General features: G+C 40.3%; 1 protein-coding gene across 2 annotated transcripts; it reads left to right on the forward strand.

Annotated features, from left to right (window-relative positions):
- The first annotated feature begins 51 nt into the window (after positions 1–51).
- Positions 52–18456, forward strand: Cfap96 (cilia and flagella associated protein 96). Of its 2 annotated transcripts, none has more exons than XM_057752747.1 (8): positions 52–81; positions 1078–1254; positions 3901–4120; positions 6384–6521; positions 6651–6726; positions 10828–11007; positions 16627–16796; positions 18312–18456. In XM_057752747.1, exons 2-8 carry the CDS (start codon positions 1155–1157, stop codon positions 18376–18378), a joined length of 951 nt encoding a protein of 316 aa, XP_057608730.1. In that variant the 5' UTR covers positions 52–81; positions 1078–1154; the 3' UTR covers positions 18379–18456. The 2 variants fall into 2 exon arrangements, with proteins under 2 accessions (XP_057608730.1, XP_057608731.1); XM_057752748.1 differs by having other exon boundaries at positions 74–96.
- Positions 18457–18876: the final 420 nt, after the last annotated feature.

The raw sequence follows: 18876 nt of genomic DNA on the forward strand, positions 1-18876 counted from the left end.
CGGTCCCCGAGCTCTCCGAGCTCTGCAGTGGACCCGACCTCGACTGGAGCTGGGGCCGTCTGATCCTGGTTGGGGGATTAGGTGCCCTTTGGATAGGTGACTTGGCCTCGCGGACATGGGGTGTTCCTTTGATACCTGCCTAGTTCAAGCCTCCTTTCCCTGAGTTGAAATAACTCAGTTCAATTATTTTCTCCCTTTTAGCCAACCCTCCCCATCCATCTATTATAGTCGGGGGCCTCATCCCAGCCCAGGCTCGTCTAAGAAATATCCCTAACACACCTTGATACAGTAAAGTATTTATTGAGTAAATTGCAAGGTTGCGGTGAGCAGGACTATGACAGAAGAACCTTCTTATACAAACGTTTTGAAGGGAACTTGCTATATTCTGCTTGTGTGGAATTCCACGATTTTCTTGTCTACTTGATTATATAAGCCAAGCTTTATGCCTTTTAAATCTGTTTTCCTACTTCTACCTGCAGGAGGAGAGGTTTGCAAAGCATTTGTTAAATATGTGAATTACTTAAGAGTTAATTTAAGGTCGGGACAAAGTGGGGGACAAGAGCCCTCCTTTCTTGCTGTGCGGGCTCTGGGGCTACACTGGTCACTAAAGGAGTGGAGTGTGGTGTTAGGGCTTTGTCCTTCTAGCCATTTTCTGGAGGCTAGGCCAGATCCCCCTTGATTCCTGCAGTTCCCTTCCAGGGTGGGCAGCTTAGTGAAAACCTTTGCCTCAAGAGGGTGGTGAAAAGGATCCACCCTCATACCATGGTTCCCAACTGTGGAGCCATCAGTTCACGGGAGAAACAAAGGTTGCCTACACCGTTAGGTGGCCATACTTGGGAAGGCTGTGCACAAGTCGATCTGATGGGGGCGGCGTGTATGTGTGTGTGTGTGTGTGTGTGTGTGTGTGTGTGTGTGTGTGTGTGAGAGAGAGAGAGAGAGAGAGAGAGAGAGAGAGAGAGAGAGAGAGAGAGAGAGAGAAGAAGCAATGAACAAACTGACCGGTCTGAAAACTGAAAAGAATAGGTTTGAAATTTAGTAATCTTTTTTTTTTCCATTAAGAAAAATAATTTTCTGTAGTTTTTAATGTAAAGTAGGATTTTGTTGCAAAAGAAGATCTAAGGACCCTTCTGAAGTCACCACCCCAAGACGCAATCATGCCTGGGGAAGTAGGGAAAACCGATATGGAGAGGATTGGCCTCTTCAGTGAGATGGAGTACATTACCGTGGGAGATAAATATGTGTCACCATTTAATCGTGAGTATCTCTGGTAGTTTTAATAGTTAAATAGCGTGCATTTCCCATACAAAAATTTTGATTTTATTTCAAGGGAATATATATATATATACACATAATACACACACATATGGAGAGAGAGAGAGAGAGAGAGAGAGAGAGAGAGAGAGAGAGAGAGAGTCAGAGTCTCTGGCTGTCCTATAATTGGTTATATAGATCAGGATGGCCTTGAATGCCCATAGATTCACCTGTCTCTGCCTCCAGAGTTCTGGGATAAGGTGTATGCCACCATGCCTGGCAATATTATGTTATTTTTTAATGGTATATATTTTAGAGTATCGAGTTCTAGCGTTGACATTGTGACACTGACGACTTTGACATTGTAGCAGAGTTTAGAATGATTTAATTTTATGAGTTGGGCTCCTTTACCTCCACTTATTCTTTGAAAATTTTTTAGAAGTATTTATTTTTTTATGTGTGTGGGTATATTGCCCACACGTGTGTCTGTGTACCATGTTCATGCATGTGCTGGGGGAGACCAGAAGAAGGCGTTGGATCTCCTGGAACTGGAGTTACAGATGATTATTAGCTGCCATGTGGGTGCTGGGAAACGTGTCCTTAACCACAGAGCAGCCTCTCTAGCCCCACCTTCATTTGTTCTTCATGGGTAATTTTATTTCTTTCCACAGTAAGTTCCCTCTAGAATATTGTACTTTTAACTTTTTACATTTTTATTGGTTTGTTCCATGTGGATGAGTATTTGGCTGCATGTATGTAGGTACACCACATGTGTGCCTGGTGTCCATGAAAAACTGAAGGAGATAACCGATTCTCTGGAAACTGATGTTCTGGGAAGTGAACCCAGGACCTCTGCAAGAGCAGCAAGTGATCTTAACCACTGACCCATCTCTCCTGCTCCATGTTTAGCTTTTTGTCTTAGATGGAACACTATTCTACAGAAACATTTGAATCCATGAATGGTATTGCTTGTCTGAAAAATAAAATACTAACTGAACAGTTGCAAGATTTCTTTTTAAAGAAAAGTCATAACAAAAAGATCTAAGTTAGCTGGGTGTGGTGGTCCATTACAGTAATCCTAGTACTTGGGAGGTGGAGGCAGGATGATAGGGAGTTTAAGGCCAGCCTGGGCTACAGGATATCCCACCTCAAGAAAAAAATGTAAATATATACTTTCAAAGTCTCAGATTTTGTTTAATGAAAAGTTAACTATATAGAAACATGTCCAAGGCAAATGATTAACTAGAAATTCAAGGTATAAGAGTAGTTTATGTATTATGCTAAGCATTGATGATTTAAAAAAAGTGGTACACAATATTCATGAAAATATCTAGATATTCTCTGAATGACAAAATTAGTATCATTATCTGTGAAAGGAAAGCAGGCAACCATCCGCAGCAAGAAAGACTCATTAAGATGTTTATATGGTAGGATTTGAGGTTATATGTACAGTGTAACCTTTTCAAAAATGTAAGCTAACAGGAGACAGGTGGGTCACTGTGAGTTCAAGGCCAGCCTGGTCTACCTTGAGAATCCGAGGCCAGCCAAAGATACATAGTGAGACCCTGTTTCTAAAAACAAAAAACCAAACAAAACAAAAGTTTAAGTTACCAAAATGAGTAAGCAAATTCACATTTAGGATTGTGTACACCTTACAAAATTCTTTGCAGTTTGGAAGTTAAGGCTTTCAAGATTTCAAATTGTGAAAATCTACATATTCACAAAAAGTCGCCTTTAAACACATTCCCAGACTGCATTGTTTTGCTGTGCAAACGTGGCACTTGAAGACTGATTATTTGGACAGAGCTTGGGCTATTTCTTATGTTCATTAAAAATGAAAGTGAACATTCTGGGCTCTTAGTGAACATAGGCACTTAAGCATCTTAAGATACACCTAGGACAGGGCTGCTTCATTGTGAGTGTGGAATGTCCCCTTCCTGGTATTACACATAAACACTATTCCTACTATCCATGGAACCATTGGGTAGATGAGATTTTAAGGCAGGGAGCGGGTTCTCAACCTGTGGGTCGCCACACCTTTGGCAAACCTCTGTCTCCCAAAATATTTACATTATGATTCATAATGGTAGCAAAATTACAGTTATGAAGTAGCAATGAAAAAAATCTTCTGGTTGGGAGTCACCACAACATGGGGAACTGCGTTAAAGGGCCACAGCACTAGGAAGGCTGAGAACCACTGTTTTAAGGTCTCACTCAGCTCTGAGGTTGGAAGTGTTTGAGACTTCATCTCCTCCGGGCACACCTTTAATCTCCCCCTCCTACACCGCACTCCAGCCACTCCAGGCAGATCTCTGAGTTGGAGGCCAGTCTGGTCTACAAAATGAGTTCCAGGAACACTAGGTCTACACAGAGAAACCCTGTCTCAAAAACACAAACAAACAAAAACAAAACAAAATGAACAAAAAAACAAGTTAAAAAACAAACAAAAAACCCACTTCCGCCCAAATGTTCAGACGTTTCCATGAAAACCTCTTAGACGTTACCATCCATGTCGCTTTTCATGCCGTTTTTTAGTGTTTACAGCTGAAACTCTTAATTGGGTCATCATCTTGAGAATTTTTCTGCTTTCATTTTAATGCCCTTTGATTAGTATTGAAGACGAGATTATAACGCTCTTTATTTCTGAAGGCCCCTTTAATGAGGCTGCAAGCAAAAATAGACAGATGCTACCCGGGGGATCAAAGGAAATGTCCCATCTCCAGGCTGGGTACTTCGAGCCCCAGTTCGCAAGGGTCTTTGAAGGGGAAGGCTATGTGAGCCTGAACCAAGTGAGGAGGCGGCATATGATGGCAGAAGCCAAGAAAAACCTCAGCAAAGCCTTCATCCCTAGTAGTGGAGAGAAAAAACCGTAAGTGTGGCGGGAAAATACCTTATCTCGCTCCCGCTTCTCTCTTTAACGTGGATGCTTTTCTGTGGGACTTAATTTTGAGCTATGATTGTCTTTAGTAGAGACAGTTGTTTTGTGTGATACAGGTTGACATGCAACTTTAAATAGCTCTTTCTACATTCAGTTTTTTATTATCTGGGTCACTGTTCTCTATTAGTTTATTTAATAAAAGCCAATTAGATAATGAAGATACATTTTTGCAAAAATTTTGCAAAAACAATGATGGAAAATGCCTTGGGTCACCATGTTTATGCCCTTGTATATTTTTTCTGCTTATAAAAATTATAATTACTACTGTGGAATGAAAAGAAATGCTTTTTAGACAAAAAATAATTTATCACCGATATATTATATATGGATTATAGCAGCTGTCAAAGTGAAAGTTCTTTTCCCCTCTCTTTCCATTAAATCACAAGACTATATGCTATATTGCATTATATAACTAAAATTTAAAATATGATTTTTTTCACTCACACTTTATAAGTTTGATTTTTCTTAGTTTAGAATTCATGGTAGTTGAGGACTGATCAAAACTAATTTCATTCTTATATACTCGAAATTAGTGAAACTCCATTTCTATAGTTCAGACTTCCATCTAACAGGTAATCTTTTATAAATGTAATATTTTATCAATTCTTTGATAAATTCACGCAATATATTTGTCCTTCCCCCACCCCATCTTCCATTTCTCTACCCACCTCAACCTTGTGTCCTCTTTTCCGAGGAGTTCAGTTTGTGCTTCCCATATACTCCCGGGTGTGGGGACATCTCCTGGAGCTTGGTGGACTCACTAGGGACCACACCTTAAAGAAAACCAATTCACCTTTCCTGGAAGCCAACTGTCCAAAGATTCTCGGGTGGAAGCTCTGAGCTCTTTCCCCTTCCGTGCTCAGCGTTGATTGGCTTGATCTCGTGGCTGTCCTGTACAGGCAGTCCCAGATGCTCTGAGTTCAGGAGTGCAGTGGTTCTGTCCTGTCCAGAAACGCTGTTTGGCTCGGGTTCTCCCTGCCAATCTTTCCGTCCTCTGTCCTGAGATGGTTGCCGAGCCTTGCAGTGCGGCGGTCGGTCCTGCGCATGTCCCATGTGTGCCTAAGTGCTCTACGGCTGCTTATTTTCTGCATTTGGACCAGCTGTGAGTTTCTGAGTTAACCACGGTCCACTGCAGAAAGACATTTCTCTGCTGGATGTCTGAGAGCTGCACTGATCTATAGGTATAGAGAAAGAAATTTAGAGAGCAGGTCGATCCTATGTATATTTAGCAGAAATTAGTCATAGACTCACCCCCATGAGCTGTGAGATCCCAACCATGGATTCTTGGCTAGATTTACTCTACCAGCCATATTTCCTCTTGAGGAGTTGGCCTTAAATACGCCAGAAATCAGTCGGTTACCCCTATAATAGTCATGCCACCCTGGTGCCTATGGGGATGTCTTGCCACAGCGGCCTTTCTTGTGATTCACAGCTAGACAAGACTGCTAATGGCTTTTTGCCCACGGCAGGCTACATAGAACCTTTTGGTACTGAGAGCTGCTTGTCAGGAAGGAAGCTTTTTGGCCAGTACCAACTTAATTTCTCCATGTTTTATGATTCATGTATGTTCAGCAATAGGGTCTAAACCATCAAGTTCTGGTGGATATCCAAGAACAATGGCAAGAGCCTGTGTTGTTTGCGGGACTCTCTGGGACAGCCCTGACTCAAAAGCTGAAGGGTGGTATCTCATACCCGACACAGGACTTTTTATTTGACAACCTATGGCTTCTGGATGTGGGGGGGAATATTATTCCTTATGTAGAGTTACTCTAACTAAACTCTTTTTTTAAAAAAAAATGCATGAGTCAGAGAACATGGAGAAATGAAGTTGGTACTGACCAGGAATCTTCCTTTCTGATGACCAGCTCTCCATATCAAAGAGTGCTATGTAACCTGTTGTGGGCAAAAAGTCATCGGCAGTCTTATCCAGCTATGAACTACAATAATGACCCCTATGTCAAGATATGGCCAGGGGCTCAACAGTGGCATGACTTATAGGGATAACCGATTGATTTCTGATTGGATTTAAGGACCACCCCACAGGAGGAAACACATACCCAGTGCAGTCAGCCAATCTAGCCAGGATTTCTGCTTTTTTCGGTGCTTTAAAATGTGCTTATAATTTGTGGTGAAATATATAAATGAAATTTGATGTTTTACTATCTCCCCTTTAAAACCCCAAATGACATTGAAGAAGCGGATTAGGAAGCTATTATGGAACAATTGGTGGTCCGATCCCATTCTTCAGTGCGCAGATAAAACCCAGGGACAAATATCAGCCACCTGGAAAGAATTTATACACCAACCCAGGAAAAAAAGGAACTGGATATGGGTAAGATACTCTTGGTACCATATATATATATATATATATATATATATATATATATATATATATATATATTGTTTTTTGTTTAGAAAATCACTTGAGCCCTGCATTCACTATTATGTACTCTTTCTCTAGCTATGCCAATATTACCATAGGCAAGCAGCTTCCACACTCCGCCGACTTATATGATGCTGCCAAACTGAATTATAAGGTAAAGTCGCCTGTTTTGAACCTTTCAATCTTTATCTGTTCAACTTTGAAAATTAACTCACAATAAAATTTTATTTTGTTCTGTCTATTTTGATCACTGGGGTATCTGTGTGTTGGTCCGCACTATTCTAGGTCAGCAGTTAGTAAATCAAAAATCAAATATGGTGTTCTGATGAAACATGACCACAGTCTAGTAAACAGGATCCTTAAAACATTGCCATGTGGGACCGGAGAGATGACTCAGTAATGATTAACTGCACTGGCTTCTCTCCCAGAAGACCCAGGTTTGATTCCCAGAATTCACATAGCAGTTTACAACTACCTGTAACTCTGGTTCCAGGGATTCCCATGTCCTCTTCTGGTCTCTGTTGGCAATAGGCATGCAAGTGCTTAACAGATGTGCACGTAGGCAAAATATCCAACACATTTTTAAAAAATTCCATTATAATAGTAGGCATTAGAATTACAGAGGGTGACTGTTAACATTTCTGATAAAAAAAGAGCACAGAGTGGGTCAGTGTAATCAGAGGTCTTTGAGGGAAAGTCTTGGTGATTTATAATCTGAATGGGTTATCAATTGATTCCCATGAGAACTAAAATTTAAAGAGCACTGTTCAAAGGGTACGTATAATGTTGAAAGGTCAATACCACTGCTCCAGCGTGGAAAGAGGAGGGCAGGTGGTTAAGAACTCACAAAGTTCTACAGGGAAATGGAGATACGCAAAGCAGGAGGAGATACCAAGAGGAGAAAGGGCTCTGAGAGGCAGCATGCACTTCTAACTTAGGGTTTCTGTAGCTATGATAAAACACTGTGGCGGAGGCATTTAGGGAGGAAGACGTTATTTAAACTTGTAACTCTCAGGTCACACACCATCCCTGAGGGATATCAGGGCAGGAACTCAAGTGGGGCAGGAACCTGGATGTGGGAACTGAAGCAAAAATGAGGCTGCTTACTGGCTTGCTTAGCCTGCTTTCTTATAGTACTCAGGAATGACCACCAGCTCAGGGGTGACACCACTCATGAGATCCCATATCAATCACTAATTAATAAAATGTACTACAGAGTTGCCCACTGGCCAGTCTTTTGTTTTTAATTAAAAATGTTTTTTTTTCATATAATATATTTTGACCATGTTTTCCCCTCTCTCAGTTCCTCCAAGATCATCTCTACCTCCCTATGTACCCAACTTTATGTTCTCACTCTTTAAAACAGTGGCTATCAACCTGTGGGTCACAATCCCTTTAGGGTCGTGTATCAGATACCCTGCATATCAGATGTTTACATTATAATTCATAACAGTAGAAAAATTACGGTGATGAAGTAGCAATGAAATAATTTTATGGTTGGGGCTTACCATAATATGGATAACTGTATTAAAGGGTTGCAGCAATAGGAAGGTTGAGAACCATTGCTTTAAAACAAACAAACAAATCAAGAAACGCATGCATGCACACAAACAAAACAAAATAAAACAAAACCACAAAAACAAAAAACCCCAAACCCAAAACTCACAAACCCATGAAAATGGAAATCAAACAATCTAAAGATCAATTACCTAAACAAGGCACAATAACTACAAACATCCCACTGAGTTCATTTTGTGTTGGTTGGCAACACCTGGGAATGGGGCCCGCCTTGAAGTATGGTTGACATAGCCAGTGACACTTCATTGAAGAAAACTGGCTTTATCTTTGCCAGCAGGTATCAAATGCAGCTAGTTTCTAGATTCTAGGGAGGCCATGTCCACTTCCCCTCTCCTTGCTGGAACCCATCCAGCGTGATTGAACCTGTGTAGGACTTGTGCATACTGCCACAGTCTCTGAGTTCATATGTACATCAGTCCTGTTGGGTCTGGAAGACCCGTTTCCTTGGAGTCATCCATCACCTATGGTTCTCAATCTTTCTGTCTCCTCTTTTGCATAGATTCCTTGAGTCTTGAGAGGGGGGCTTTGATGAAGACATCCCATTTAGGACTAAGTACCCTAATGTCTCTTTATACACTTTCAAGTTGTGTATATCTGTTTAATTATAATACACTACAAGAAGACGCTTCTCTGATGAGGGCTGGACAAGCCCCCATCTATAGGGAGGGCACTATATCATTGAGTCATTTTATTGCTATGTTATTTTAGCAGAGTAAAAGTATTGGGTTTTCCCCTACACAGATGACCTATATAGATTCTTGGCCACTTTAGCAGTGTAAAGAATGGATTCCATCTCTATGAATGGCCTTGAATCCAATCAGAAAGTTGTTGGTTACACCCAAAATATTTGTGCCACTAATGCACCCATATATTTTTGAAGGAGATTGCTGTTATAGGTCACAGGGTTTGTAGTTGGGAGATTTTAATGATAATCTTTTTTTCCTTCCATAGCACGCAGAGTACCTTCCTGTAACCATGAATATTAGTTAGGTGAAGCTTGTAGTTAGGAACCAGCTGAACTTCTCAGGTTTTGATGATATTTGTAAGTCTTGTCTTCAGCAATAGGGCCTTGTCCCCATGTCATGAAGGGTAACACATGTAGCCTTGCCAATAATCTGTACTGTTAGGAGCTTTACATGGGGCCTCTTTGGCCAATATCTCAATAAGATGCTCATTTCTGTCATTGGAGATTTTGGTAGCATAAGATCTTGGCCATTCTGACTAGTGTAAGATGAAAAATCTCAAAGCGGTTTTAATTTGTTTTCCCTGATGACTAAAGGTAGTGAATATTTCTGTAAGTTCTTTAGTTATTTGTGTTTATGCTTAACGCTATTACCTATTTTTCAACTGACTTGTCTTCCTGATGTTCATATTTGGTAGTTCTTTATATGTTTTAAATACTAATTCTTTAATATATGTATAATTGGTAAAGGTCTTTTCACATTCTGTGGACTGCAGCTTCGCCTGAAATATCATGCCCATTTCTGTAGGTTTCAGCTTCATGAGGTCTTATTTATTAGTTGTTGCTCTTAGTGGCTGTGCTGTCGATGTTCTATTCAGAAAATTCCTTTCTTTGCCAAGGAACTCAAGACTATTCCCCGCTTTCTCTTTTTATCAGATTCAGTGTATCTGGTTTTATTTTGAGGTTCATGATCCACTTGGAATTGAATTGTGTACAGGGTGATAAATATGGATATATTTGTATTCTTCTACATAGAGCCATCCCATTTAACTAAGAACATTTGTTGAAGATGCTGTCTTTTCTTCACTGTGTACTTTTGGCTTCTTTGTCAAAAATCAGGTGTGTAAAGATGTGTAGACTTATGTCTGAATCTTCAGTTCAATTCCATTGATCAGTATGTCTGTTTTTATGCTACTGGACAAGGCTATGGAGGCATTTTCTCAACTGAGAGTCCCTCTTTCAAAATGGCCCTAGCTTGTGTGAAGTTGGCGCAGAGCTAGCCAATACAGTCTATTGGAGAATACATGCCTTCTCTTGAGCACTTCAATCTCATTTAAATAGTTTCCATTCAGTTTATTAAAGGATGAAATATCAAATTCCATGTGTGTAAAGTGAAAAAAAAATCGATGTTTTATCCTTCTAAATCTTATTTCACAACTTGTTTGCTATTATATCTAGAGCTGGCAATTTTTTAACTTAGTTCTTTCACATGGAAAGAATTGCAATATAAAATTGAAAAAAGATAACCTTGGTTTTGCTTGAGTATTAGGCAGCTAAAAATACTATGATGTAAAAATGTTTTAGTGGAAGCACTAGTTTTTTTGTGTGCTTAGGACTAAAACTGATATTTACTAAGGGCCGACCATGTGCCAAATGCTTTCTCTACATAATCTCATTTGATCTTTAGCAATGTCAAAGGGAAATAGTATTCTTATTTACACTTGAAGATACGACACCAAAGGTCAGCAGCTTTCTTTAACTCCTGAAAAAAATACTTAAAAAGCAAAAAGAAACTGGGATTTGACTTGGAGACCAATCCTTTTCCTTCCTGCTGTCCAGGTTTGTAGTAATTCTGTTCAAAATGAGAGTTGTATTCATTCATAATTAGGCATGTCTTTTTTACATGTATAATTAATTTAAAAGGTGATTTTAGCCTTGAATTGTGTCTAACATGTATAACTTACATTGTGTACTTTCAAACTCTTTAATTTACAGAAAGATAATGAAGAACACCATCGGCTACTCAAAGGGACCCCTTTCAAGTTGAATCTTCACCCTAAGGAATATTTTGATAGTAACCCTTATTTTCTGGAGAATCCTTTACCTCCACTCAGAAGGGAAGAAAAGAAGGAGTCCATCTTGAAGCCTTTTAAGCCCTCCTCTCCTGGTAAAAAGGTAAAAAGTTTGGACTGAGAAATGATTGAGCAGTATAAAGAAATAGCATGTCCAGCAGGCATGGGGGCCTGTTCTCTCAATCCCTGTCCTGGCACATGGATAGCTGAAGCAGGAGGATTTTGAGTTCAAGGCCACCCTGGGCTATATAGAAAGACCAGAGCGAATAAGGGGGGGGGGCATGAAGGGAGTGGGTGGGAAAGAGTCTGTCTTTCACTGTTAAATTATTGTAGTGCTCATGTGAATAGTCAGCCTTTCTTTGTATGAAGTTTTACAAGATAATATAAAGCCAGAGAGCAGGCTGCAGAGATGGCTTTATGGGTAAAGTGCTTGCCATTCAAAATGAGGACCTGAAGCTGGATCCCCGGCATCCAGGGAAAGCTGAGTCTGGATGCGTGCTCATCAGCTTTAGGGATGGGTATAGGGTGGAGGGCGGAGACACGTTCGTCACAGGGGGCTTGCTGGCTGGTCAGTGTAGCCGGAAGTCAGTTCCGGGTTTAGTGAAAGCCTTGTCTCAAAAAGTAAGGTGGCCTGTGAAATCGGAAGACACCTAGCTACAATATCTGACTTCCACATGCCCAGACACTGACAAGCATACCAGTACACATATCTGCACGTATGCATACCGTATGTACACACACACACACACACACACACACACACACACACACACACACTCATACTCACAAAAAATAAAGCTACAATACATGGCTGAGATGAGAAAGGTGTTACAGCAAAACAATTGCTGTTTGTTTTAAATATGATTTAATTTCCAGTAAAATTTTGAAAGCCATCATGTAAGTTTTGAAATGATGGAAATTAAGTCCCCTGTGGCTTCAGAAGCTTCTGAGTGGTAGGAACAGAAACAAAAGTGCCTTGGCTGTGACGAACACTAGTGAAACCTTGGCCTCCCTGTTTCTGGTCGTTCCTGTTCGTCTCCCTGTAGACTCTGCTAGGATGCGTGTGCTGATCAGATTGGGAAGATGCTTCTGCATGCTCAGAACCTTCTGTGTTTGTCCTTTGCGTTGAAATAACTTTCTAGTCTGCTGCATCTGTGTATGCATCGCACCATGTACATGCAGGCGCTCTTAGAGGCCAGAAGAGGGTATGGGATGCCCTGGAACTAGTGTTACAGACAGTTGTGAGTCACCCACTGTGGGTCCTGGGAACAGACCCCATGTCCTCTGAAAGAGCAGCCAATGTTCTTAACTCTTGAGCCACCTCCCTAGCCTCAAAGGGATTCTTTTTTTTTTAATATTTATTTATTTATTATGCATACAATATTCTTTCTGCGTGTATGCCTGAAGGCCAGAAGAGGGCACCAGACCTCATTATAGATGGTTGTGAGCCACCAAGAGGTTGCTGGGAATTGAACTCAGGACCTTTGGAAGAGCAGGCAATGTTCTTAACCGCTGAGCAATCTCTCCAGCCCCAAAGGGATTCTTTATAATGTCAAATTCTCAATTCTGAGAATGTATTTTTGAATTCTATTCCAGCTGACAGGTCTCTGTGTTTATTTCTTTTGCCTCACTTTCCTTTTTGTCCTAGTATTAATATCTCTCTGTAGAACATCAGACTTGTTTTAAAGCCCCCAGACAAAACCCTCTGACAGAGGACTGGGAAGATGACTCAGTGGGTAAGAGCACTTCTCTGAAAGTGTGAGGACCTAAGTTCAAATCCCTAGCACTCAGGCAAAAAACTATGCTATGATGCCAGCCCTAGGGAGTGGAGACAGGCAGATTCTCAGAACTTGCTGGCCAGGCAGCTAGCCTAGGAGAAACAGTGAACCTCCAGTTTAGTGAGTGAACCTGTTTCAAGGTAATAAGACAGGTAATTGTAGAGAAAGACACCTGATGTCTCTGCTCTCTCCATGTATGTGTGCACACATCTGCACATGCAGATGCAAGCATCACCACACACATGCATAACACACACACACACACACACACACCCCTATACCTTCATGCTCACAAACTCCCTGTGATACTTTGTTGGAAAATTCAATGTTTAGAATTTTTCCCATATCACCACATTTACAACTTGGATCTTCTGATCTAGAAACGAACTGCTTTTAAGGAGCCTCCTTGCCTCTTGTGCAGCTTTCTGTTCTACACTACCCAGGCCTACATGGTTTATATATACTCCCAGTTACTTTAAGCATGTCAGCACTTCCCCTTTGTGTCAGTTGTTTCTATAAAAACATTCAATTTAAAAACAAATACTTCATTAAGTGCTCGTACGTTCTAATAGGTGTTTTGTTAATTCCTTTATCTTTTTAGGTACATGTTATCTGTAACTTTACTACTTTACAGTATTTCTCTATCTCATAACATGGCCATGCTTAGTTACTTAAATTCGTAATACTAGTGACTATCCTTACCTTAATCTTCACTTTAATAGGATAATTCTAGATTATTATTATTTTTTTGAATATTTATTTATTTATTATGTATACAATATTCTGTCTGTGTGTATGCCTGCAGGCCAGAAGAGGGCACCAGACCCCATTACAGATGGTTGTGAGCCACCATGTGGTTGCTGGGAATTGAACTCAGGACCTTTGGAAGAGCAGGCAATGCTCTTAACCTCTGAGCCATCTCTCCAGCCCTCTAGATTATTTTTGTAAGTGCCCCAAATAGGGACAATTCAGGAATATGTGATGCTTTTTATTATTTTATTATCAAGTGGCATAACTATTTATTAGATCATCTTATTTTCTGTTTTTCCTTGTTATAAAAGGTGACTAACAACCATAATACATTTCTTAGAATCATTCTCATTTGCTAATGCTGTGTTGGTCTTTGAGTATACATTTTGCTTGTTAGTATTTTATTAAAATTTTTTACACACGTTTTCTAATTGATGGGTGTGTCTTTCTGTGTGTATGTGTTGTGGTATGTGTGTGTGTGTATGTATGTATGCATGTGTATGTGCATGCCTAGGGAGGCCAAAAGAAGGAGCTGGATCCCCTAGAGCTGAAGTTACAGGCAGTTGTGAGTCACTGGACATGGGACTGAGACACAAACCTGGGTGTTGTGTAAGAGCAGTGTGCACTCTGCATCGCCAACCCGTCTCTCCAACACCCCCAAGTCTCTTTATTTCTCCTCCTCCTCTCCATGAGGCCCCATTTTTGTGGTCCTGTGGACCAGGCTTGGGATCCACCTTGCACACATTTAACAAGGACCATGAAGGAACTACTTTCCTACCCTTTGCACCCCTAATTTAGGATTTCTTTTGAATTCCTCGTTCTGTTTCATATAGAATGTAGATTCCAACATAGTCAAGTAAGTGTGGAGGGTTCCTTCCTTTAGGACAATTTAAGTAGCCCTGGAAATTTCCGTTCCTCACAAAGCCTTGGAGAAATTCCCAGGGGGAGCCGGGCCTCACCTGCAGCAGGGAGCTCTTCCTTAGCTTTCTCATTTCTTTCAGCGTCCTCCTGCCTTTTGCAATTCTCTCACTTTTTGGTCAACTTGAATAATTTACATTTTCTTAAAAATCATTTATTTTATTCAGGTTTCAAAATTTAATAATAAAAGTTATAAATTATTTTATATTTTTGAAATTGTATATAAGTACAGATTTCTATTCTTCAAAGCTTCATTGGGTAATTTTATTACCATATACATTTTAACTTTTATTCATTTTGTGTTTGTTTTAAATTTATTTTTACTTGCCTGATGATTCCTTATAGCTTTTCAAAATAATCTATGTGTTCCAAATGTGGGTTTCCATGGCTGTGATAAAACACCTTAAGCAAACGTACTTGGGGAGGAAAGTTTATTTCAGATCTTAGTTCGTCATCATAGAAGGAGGTCAGGGCTAGGACTGAAGGCAGGAGCCTGGAAGCAGGACTTTGAATTAAGAATACATATTTCTAGTTAGCTGGGGCTGGAGAACCAGCTGTGGTTAACGAGATACTGTCTCTGTCTATCTGTCTCTCCCTGCATTTTTAAGACACAGTGTCTCTCTCTAATGGTCCTGGCTAGCCTTGAACTCACTGTGTTGACTAGTCTGTCCTCTAACTCACAGAGATCCATCTGTCTCTGCCTCTTGAGTGCTGGGATTAAAGACATGAGCCACCACACTTAACTGTTGGTCTCTTTTTAATCAGTGCTAATTTCGTGGCTCCAGCTACCCGACATCAGTTGTTCAGATGAGGCAAAGATTTCGCTTTAGTGGTTCTTAGTTCAAAGTGTACAATGGCCCTGCCAGTCTTTGGTTCTCAGACTTCCTTCTGGGATTTCACAGTCAGGCCTCCGTCCTCCTCACTGCTCTCAACATTTTCATCTTTTGAGCTCCCATACATTAGCCTGCTGATCTCTGAGTGCTCAGACAGCTTTCCTAACCCAGAGTCCCACAATCCCTCCCACAGTCCTGTCAAAACAAAATGGTCAGGTCTGTCACAGTAATGCCCCACAACCCCGGTACCAATTTCTGTCTTAGGGTTATGGTTGCTGTGAGGAAACGCCATGGCCCAAAGAATCTTGGGTGGGAAAAAGGTTTATTTCAGCCCACAAATCAATTGTTGAGAGAAGTCAGGCCAGGAGCCTGGAGGCAGGACAGAAGCCATGGAGACAGTTGCTTACTGTTTTTCTCAGTCCACCTTCTTATATACCTACAGACCACTTTTCCAGGGATGGGATCTCTCACAAAGGACTGGGCCCTCAGATATAAATTATCAATCAAAAGAATGTCCAGCAGACTTGCCTCCAGGCCAATCTTACGAAAGCATTTTCTTGATTAAAATTCCTTTTTCCCAGAATTTCCTACATTATGTCACATTGACATCAAAGCTAGGCAGAATGCCATCTCTTTTGTAGAGTACATTTTATCACAACCCATTCAAGGTTCCTTGGATGTTTGGATGTTTGTCATAGGACACACTAGCATTAGTGTTCTCACAGGATACTTCCTGAAGGGGCTTGGAAATTCTGTGATAACTATGAAACAAAAGACTTTGAAGACAGAAAAAATATTCTGACTAAAAATGTACATATCATACTCTGAGAATAGGCATATATATGCTTCAAGCTAGGTAAATACTATCTAGTTTCAATCAGATATTATAAGCAAAAGGATTCGTAATTAACTGGATTATAATTCCACAGAATGGATGCTGTGGGAGCACCTTCCACTCCTTCAGCCACTAGCCTTTAAGATACCAGCCCACTTGGTAACAGTGTAGAATATTATCTTCTACAAACATTTCTGTTTTTTTTTTCTATGAAGATTTATTTCTATGTTATGTGTTCAGTGTTCTGTCTGCATGTATCCCCGCAGGCCAGAAGAGGGCACCAAATCTCATTACAGAAGGTTGTGAGCACATGTGGTGGCTGGGAATTGAACTCAGGACCTTTGGAAGAGCAGGCAAAGTTCTTAACCACTGAGCCATCTCTCCAGCCCCTCAAACATTTCTGTTTTATAGAAAACTATTAGAATTGTAATGTTTGGACCCTACAGAATTGGCAGTAGAGAGACCGTTTGTTGGTATTTGAACAGAATAGATAACTTTAAATATAAAACCAAGTCTATCAACTGGAAAATAATATCTGAGCTTCCTGACAATGTAATTTTGTGGCTGCATTCCACAAACATATTGAATTATCTTGTTTTTATTTATAGCCTGGTGGCATGAAGGCAGGGACATTTGAACCTTACCCAGCACACTCAGCTGACCCTTATGTGGTTAAATTAGGAAAAGTGATTCCTGGGAAAGGGGAGAAGGTTTTCCATCCCCCAAATGGACCGAAAAGCAGACCCATGGAAAGTATAATGGCGCTGAATGTCAGAAGGTAGGCTAATCTCATATTTAGTCCATAAACAAGGAAATTATTTCTTTTAGATGCTTTAACAAATACTTCAGTTAGTTTATTTTTGTATTTTATGTGTCTGAGTGTACCATGTGTGTACCTGGTCCCCGAATAGGCCAAAAGAGGGAATCTGATCCCTTGGATCTGGAGTTACAGATGGTTCTGAGCTGCCATGTGGGTACTAAGAAGAGAAGCTGGGTTCTCAGCAAAAACCAGTACGTTTTCTAAACCATTGAGTCATCTCCAGTTCCATGTCCATAGTTTTTAAAGTGGCAGATATGAGCACAAGGGCTGGAGAGATGGCTCAGTGGTTGATCTCCTAGAGAACCTGGATTTGAATCTCAGAACCCACACAGCAACCCAAAAAACTTCTTTAACTCCCTTTCCAGGGACTCTGAAACCCTGTTTTTGGCTTCTGCAGGTACCATGTGCTTCATAGACATACATGCAGGAAAACACTCCCACACATAAAATAAAAATGAATCTTAAAAATAAGGAAATCCAGTGACATTCCATATTCCTGCCTTGCCTTATGGAAGGCACTATATTCCAAATCACTTGAGACTGTGTGGATATCTGTATTTATATTAACTGTTTCTCAGCAATTGTGTGGAATCTTAATAACCCTTAACAATATTAAAATATTCTAAAAGAACAAATTAAAACTGAGCCATTTCTCTAAGCAACTTTTCCTCATGCAGCTGGGTGACTTGGCTACTCTGCTTAGTGGGGTAAATTTGTTATTTAAGCTGCGGTGTTTAGAAGCGATGTTCTGTGTGGCAGGGGGCAGGGTGTTGGGTCTGAAATAGGAGACACGGCACTCATGTTCGGTATCCTTTGGCCTTATTCTTTGCAAAGCCACCTGTCAGTTCTCTGCCAACTTCATCCAATAGAACAGAAAATGAAACTGGAATTTCCTCTATCATACCCGCCTTCAACCAGATGGGACATTTTGTGGGGCAGTGTGGAAGTTTTCTGTGCTATCTTCTAATAAAGCCTGGAAGGTTCTCTGATACACTTGAAATGTGTTCAGAGCAGGGGAGTAGCAACTGACTGTTCCTCGGAAAAACCAGAGTTTTATTTGTGGTAGTAACTTAGTTTATTGAATTCTATTTTTATGTGATCATTAATCACCTGTAATCCAGTTTTAATCCCCCATACTAATTTTAAAGCTAATAAACTCACAGATACTAGGGGTGAAAATGTAGTTCATATTTTTTCTTAGATTTTTCCAAGTATATCTGACTTTAGTACAAAGCTTTTTTAAGTTAATGAGATTTTTTTTTGCTTGTGGGCAGGGTTCCACTGAGCTCAGAAGCAGATTCCATGTCTGTAATTATGAGGTCTTCATTTTAATACCGGCACCACAGACAATTGCTATGGAATTTCATGTTATAAAATATATTGGTTTAGTTTTTTAATGCAAATATTCAATGAATGTAAAGGTATGCTACCCCGGCTAATAAAATTAAATGTGCATTTATTTTCTAATTTTAGGGCACTAAATGTGAAGAACTACAAGACTGCCTCGGCAGACATTCTGGGAAAGCAGCTGGTTTTCTAGCTCCTCTCAGTAGCTCACCGGAATGCACACACAGTGTTATGGAATACATAGTTCCGTAGCTTTTAAAGAAAATTCAAACACGAGACTCAACTGTAACCCCCTTTCTGATTTTAATAAATAGTGTTAGCTAATGACTTATTCTGGGGTTGCTGAGCTGTACTTTTGGATCTTCATCTTTAGGTAGAATCTTTTTAAAAATTTCCAATTGAAGCATAATCTTTCACTCGGAAGGGTTTACTCCTTCTGGTAAGGAGCTGTAGTGGAGGAGGGGAGAGGCAAGGCTAGGGCCTGGAGTGGTGTGAAGTCACAAGAAATTCTTCCCTTCTCTTAGGCTTAGTTGAAAATTGTATTGAGAATTACCTAGATCTTATGGCCTATCAAAACACTCTCAACATCAAAGATACATTTCAGGTTCCCTTATAAGACACAGCTCATGCGCAAGTACTGCATTGTAGCAGGATACATGCTTTGTAAATGGTATCATGCCTTCTACTTATA

This window comes from Chionomys nivalis, chromosome 20, assembly GCF_950005125.1.
Source record: "Chionomys nivalis chromosome 20, mChiNiv1.1, whole genome shotgun sequence".
NCBI classification, from domain to species: domain Eukaryota; kingdom Metazoa; phylum Chordata; class Mammalia; order Rodentia; family Cricetidae; genus Chionomys; species Chionomys nivalis.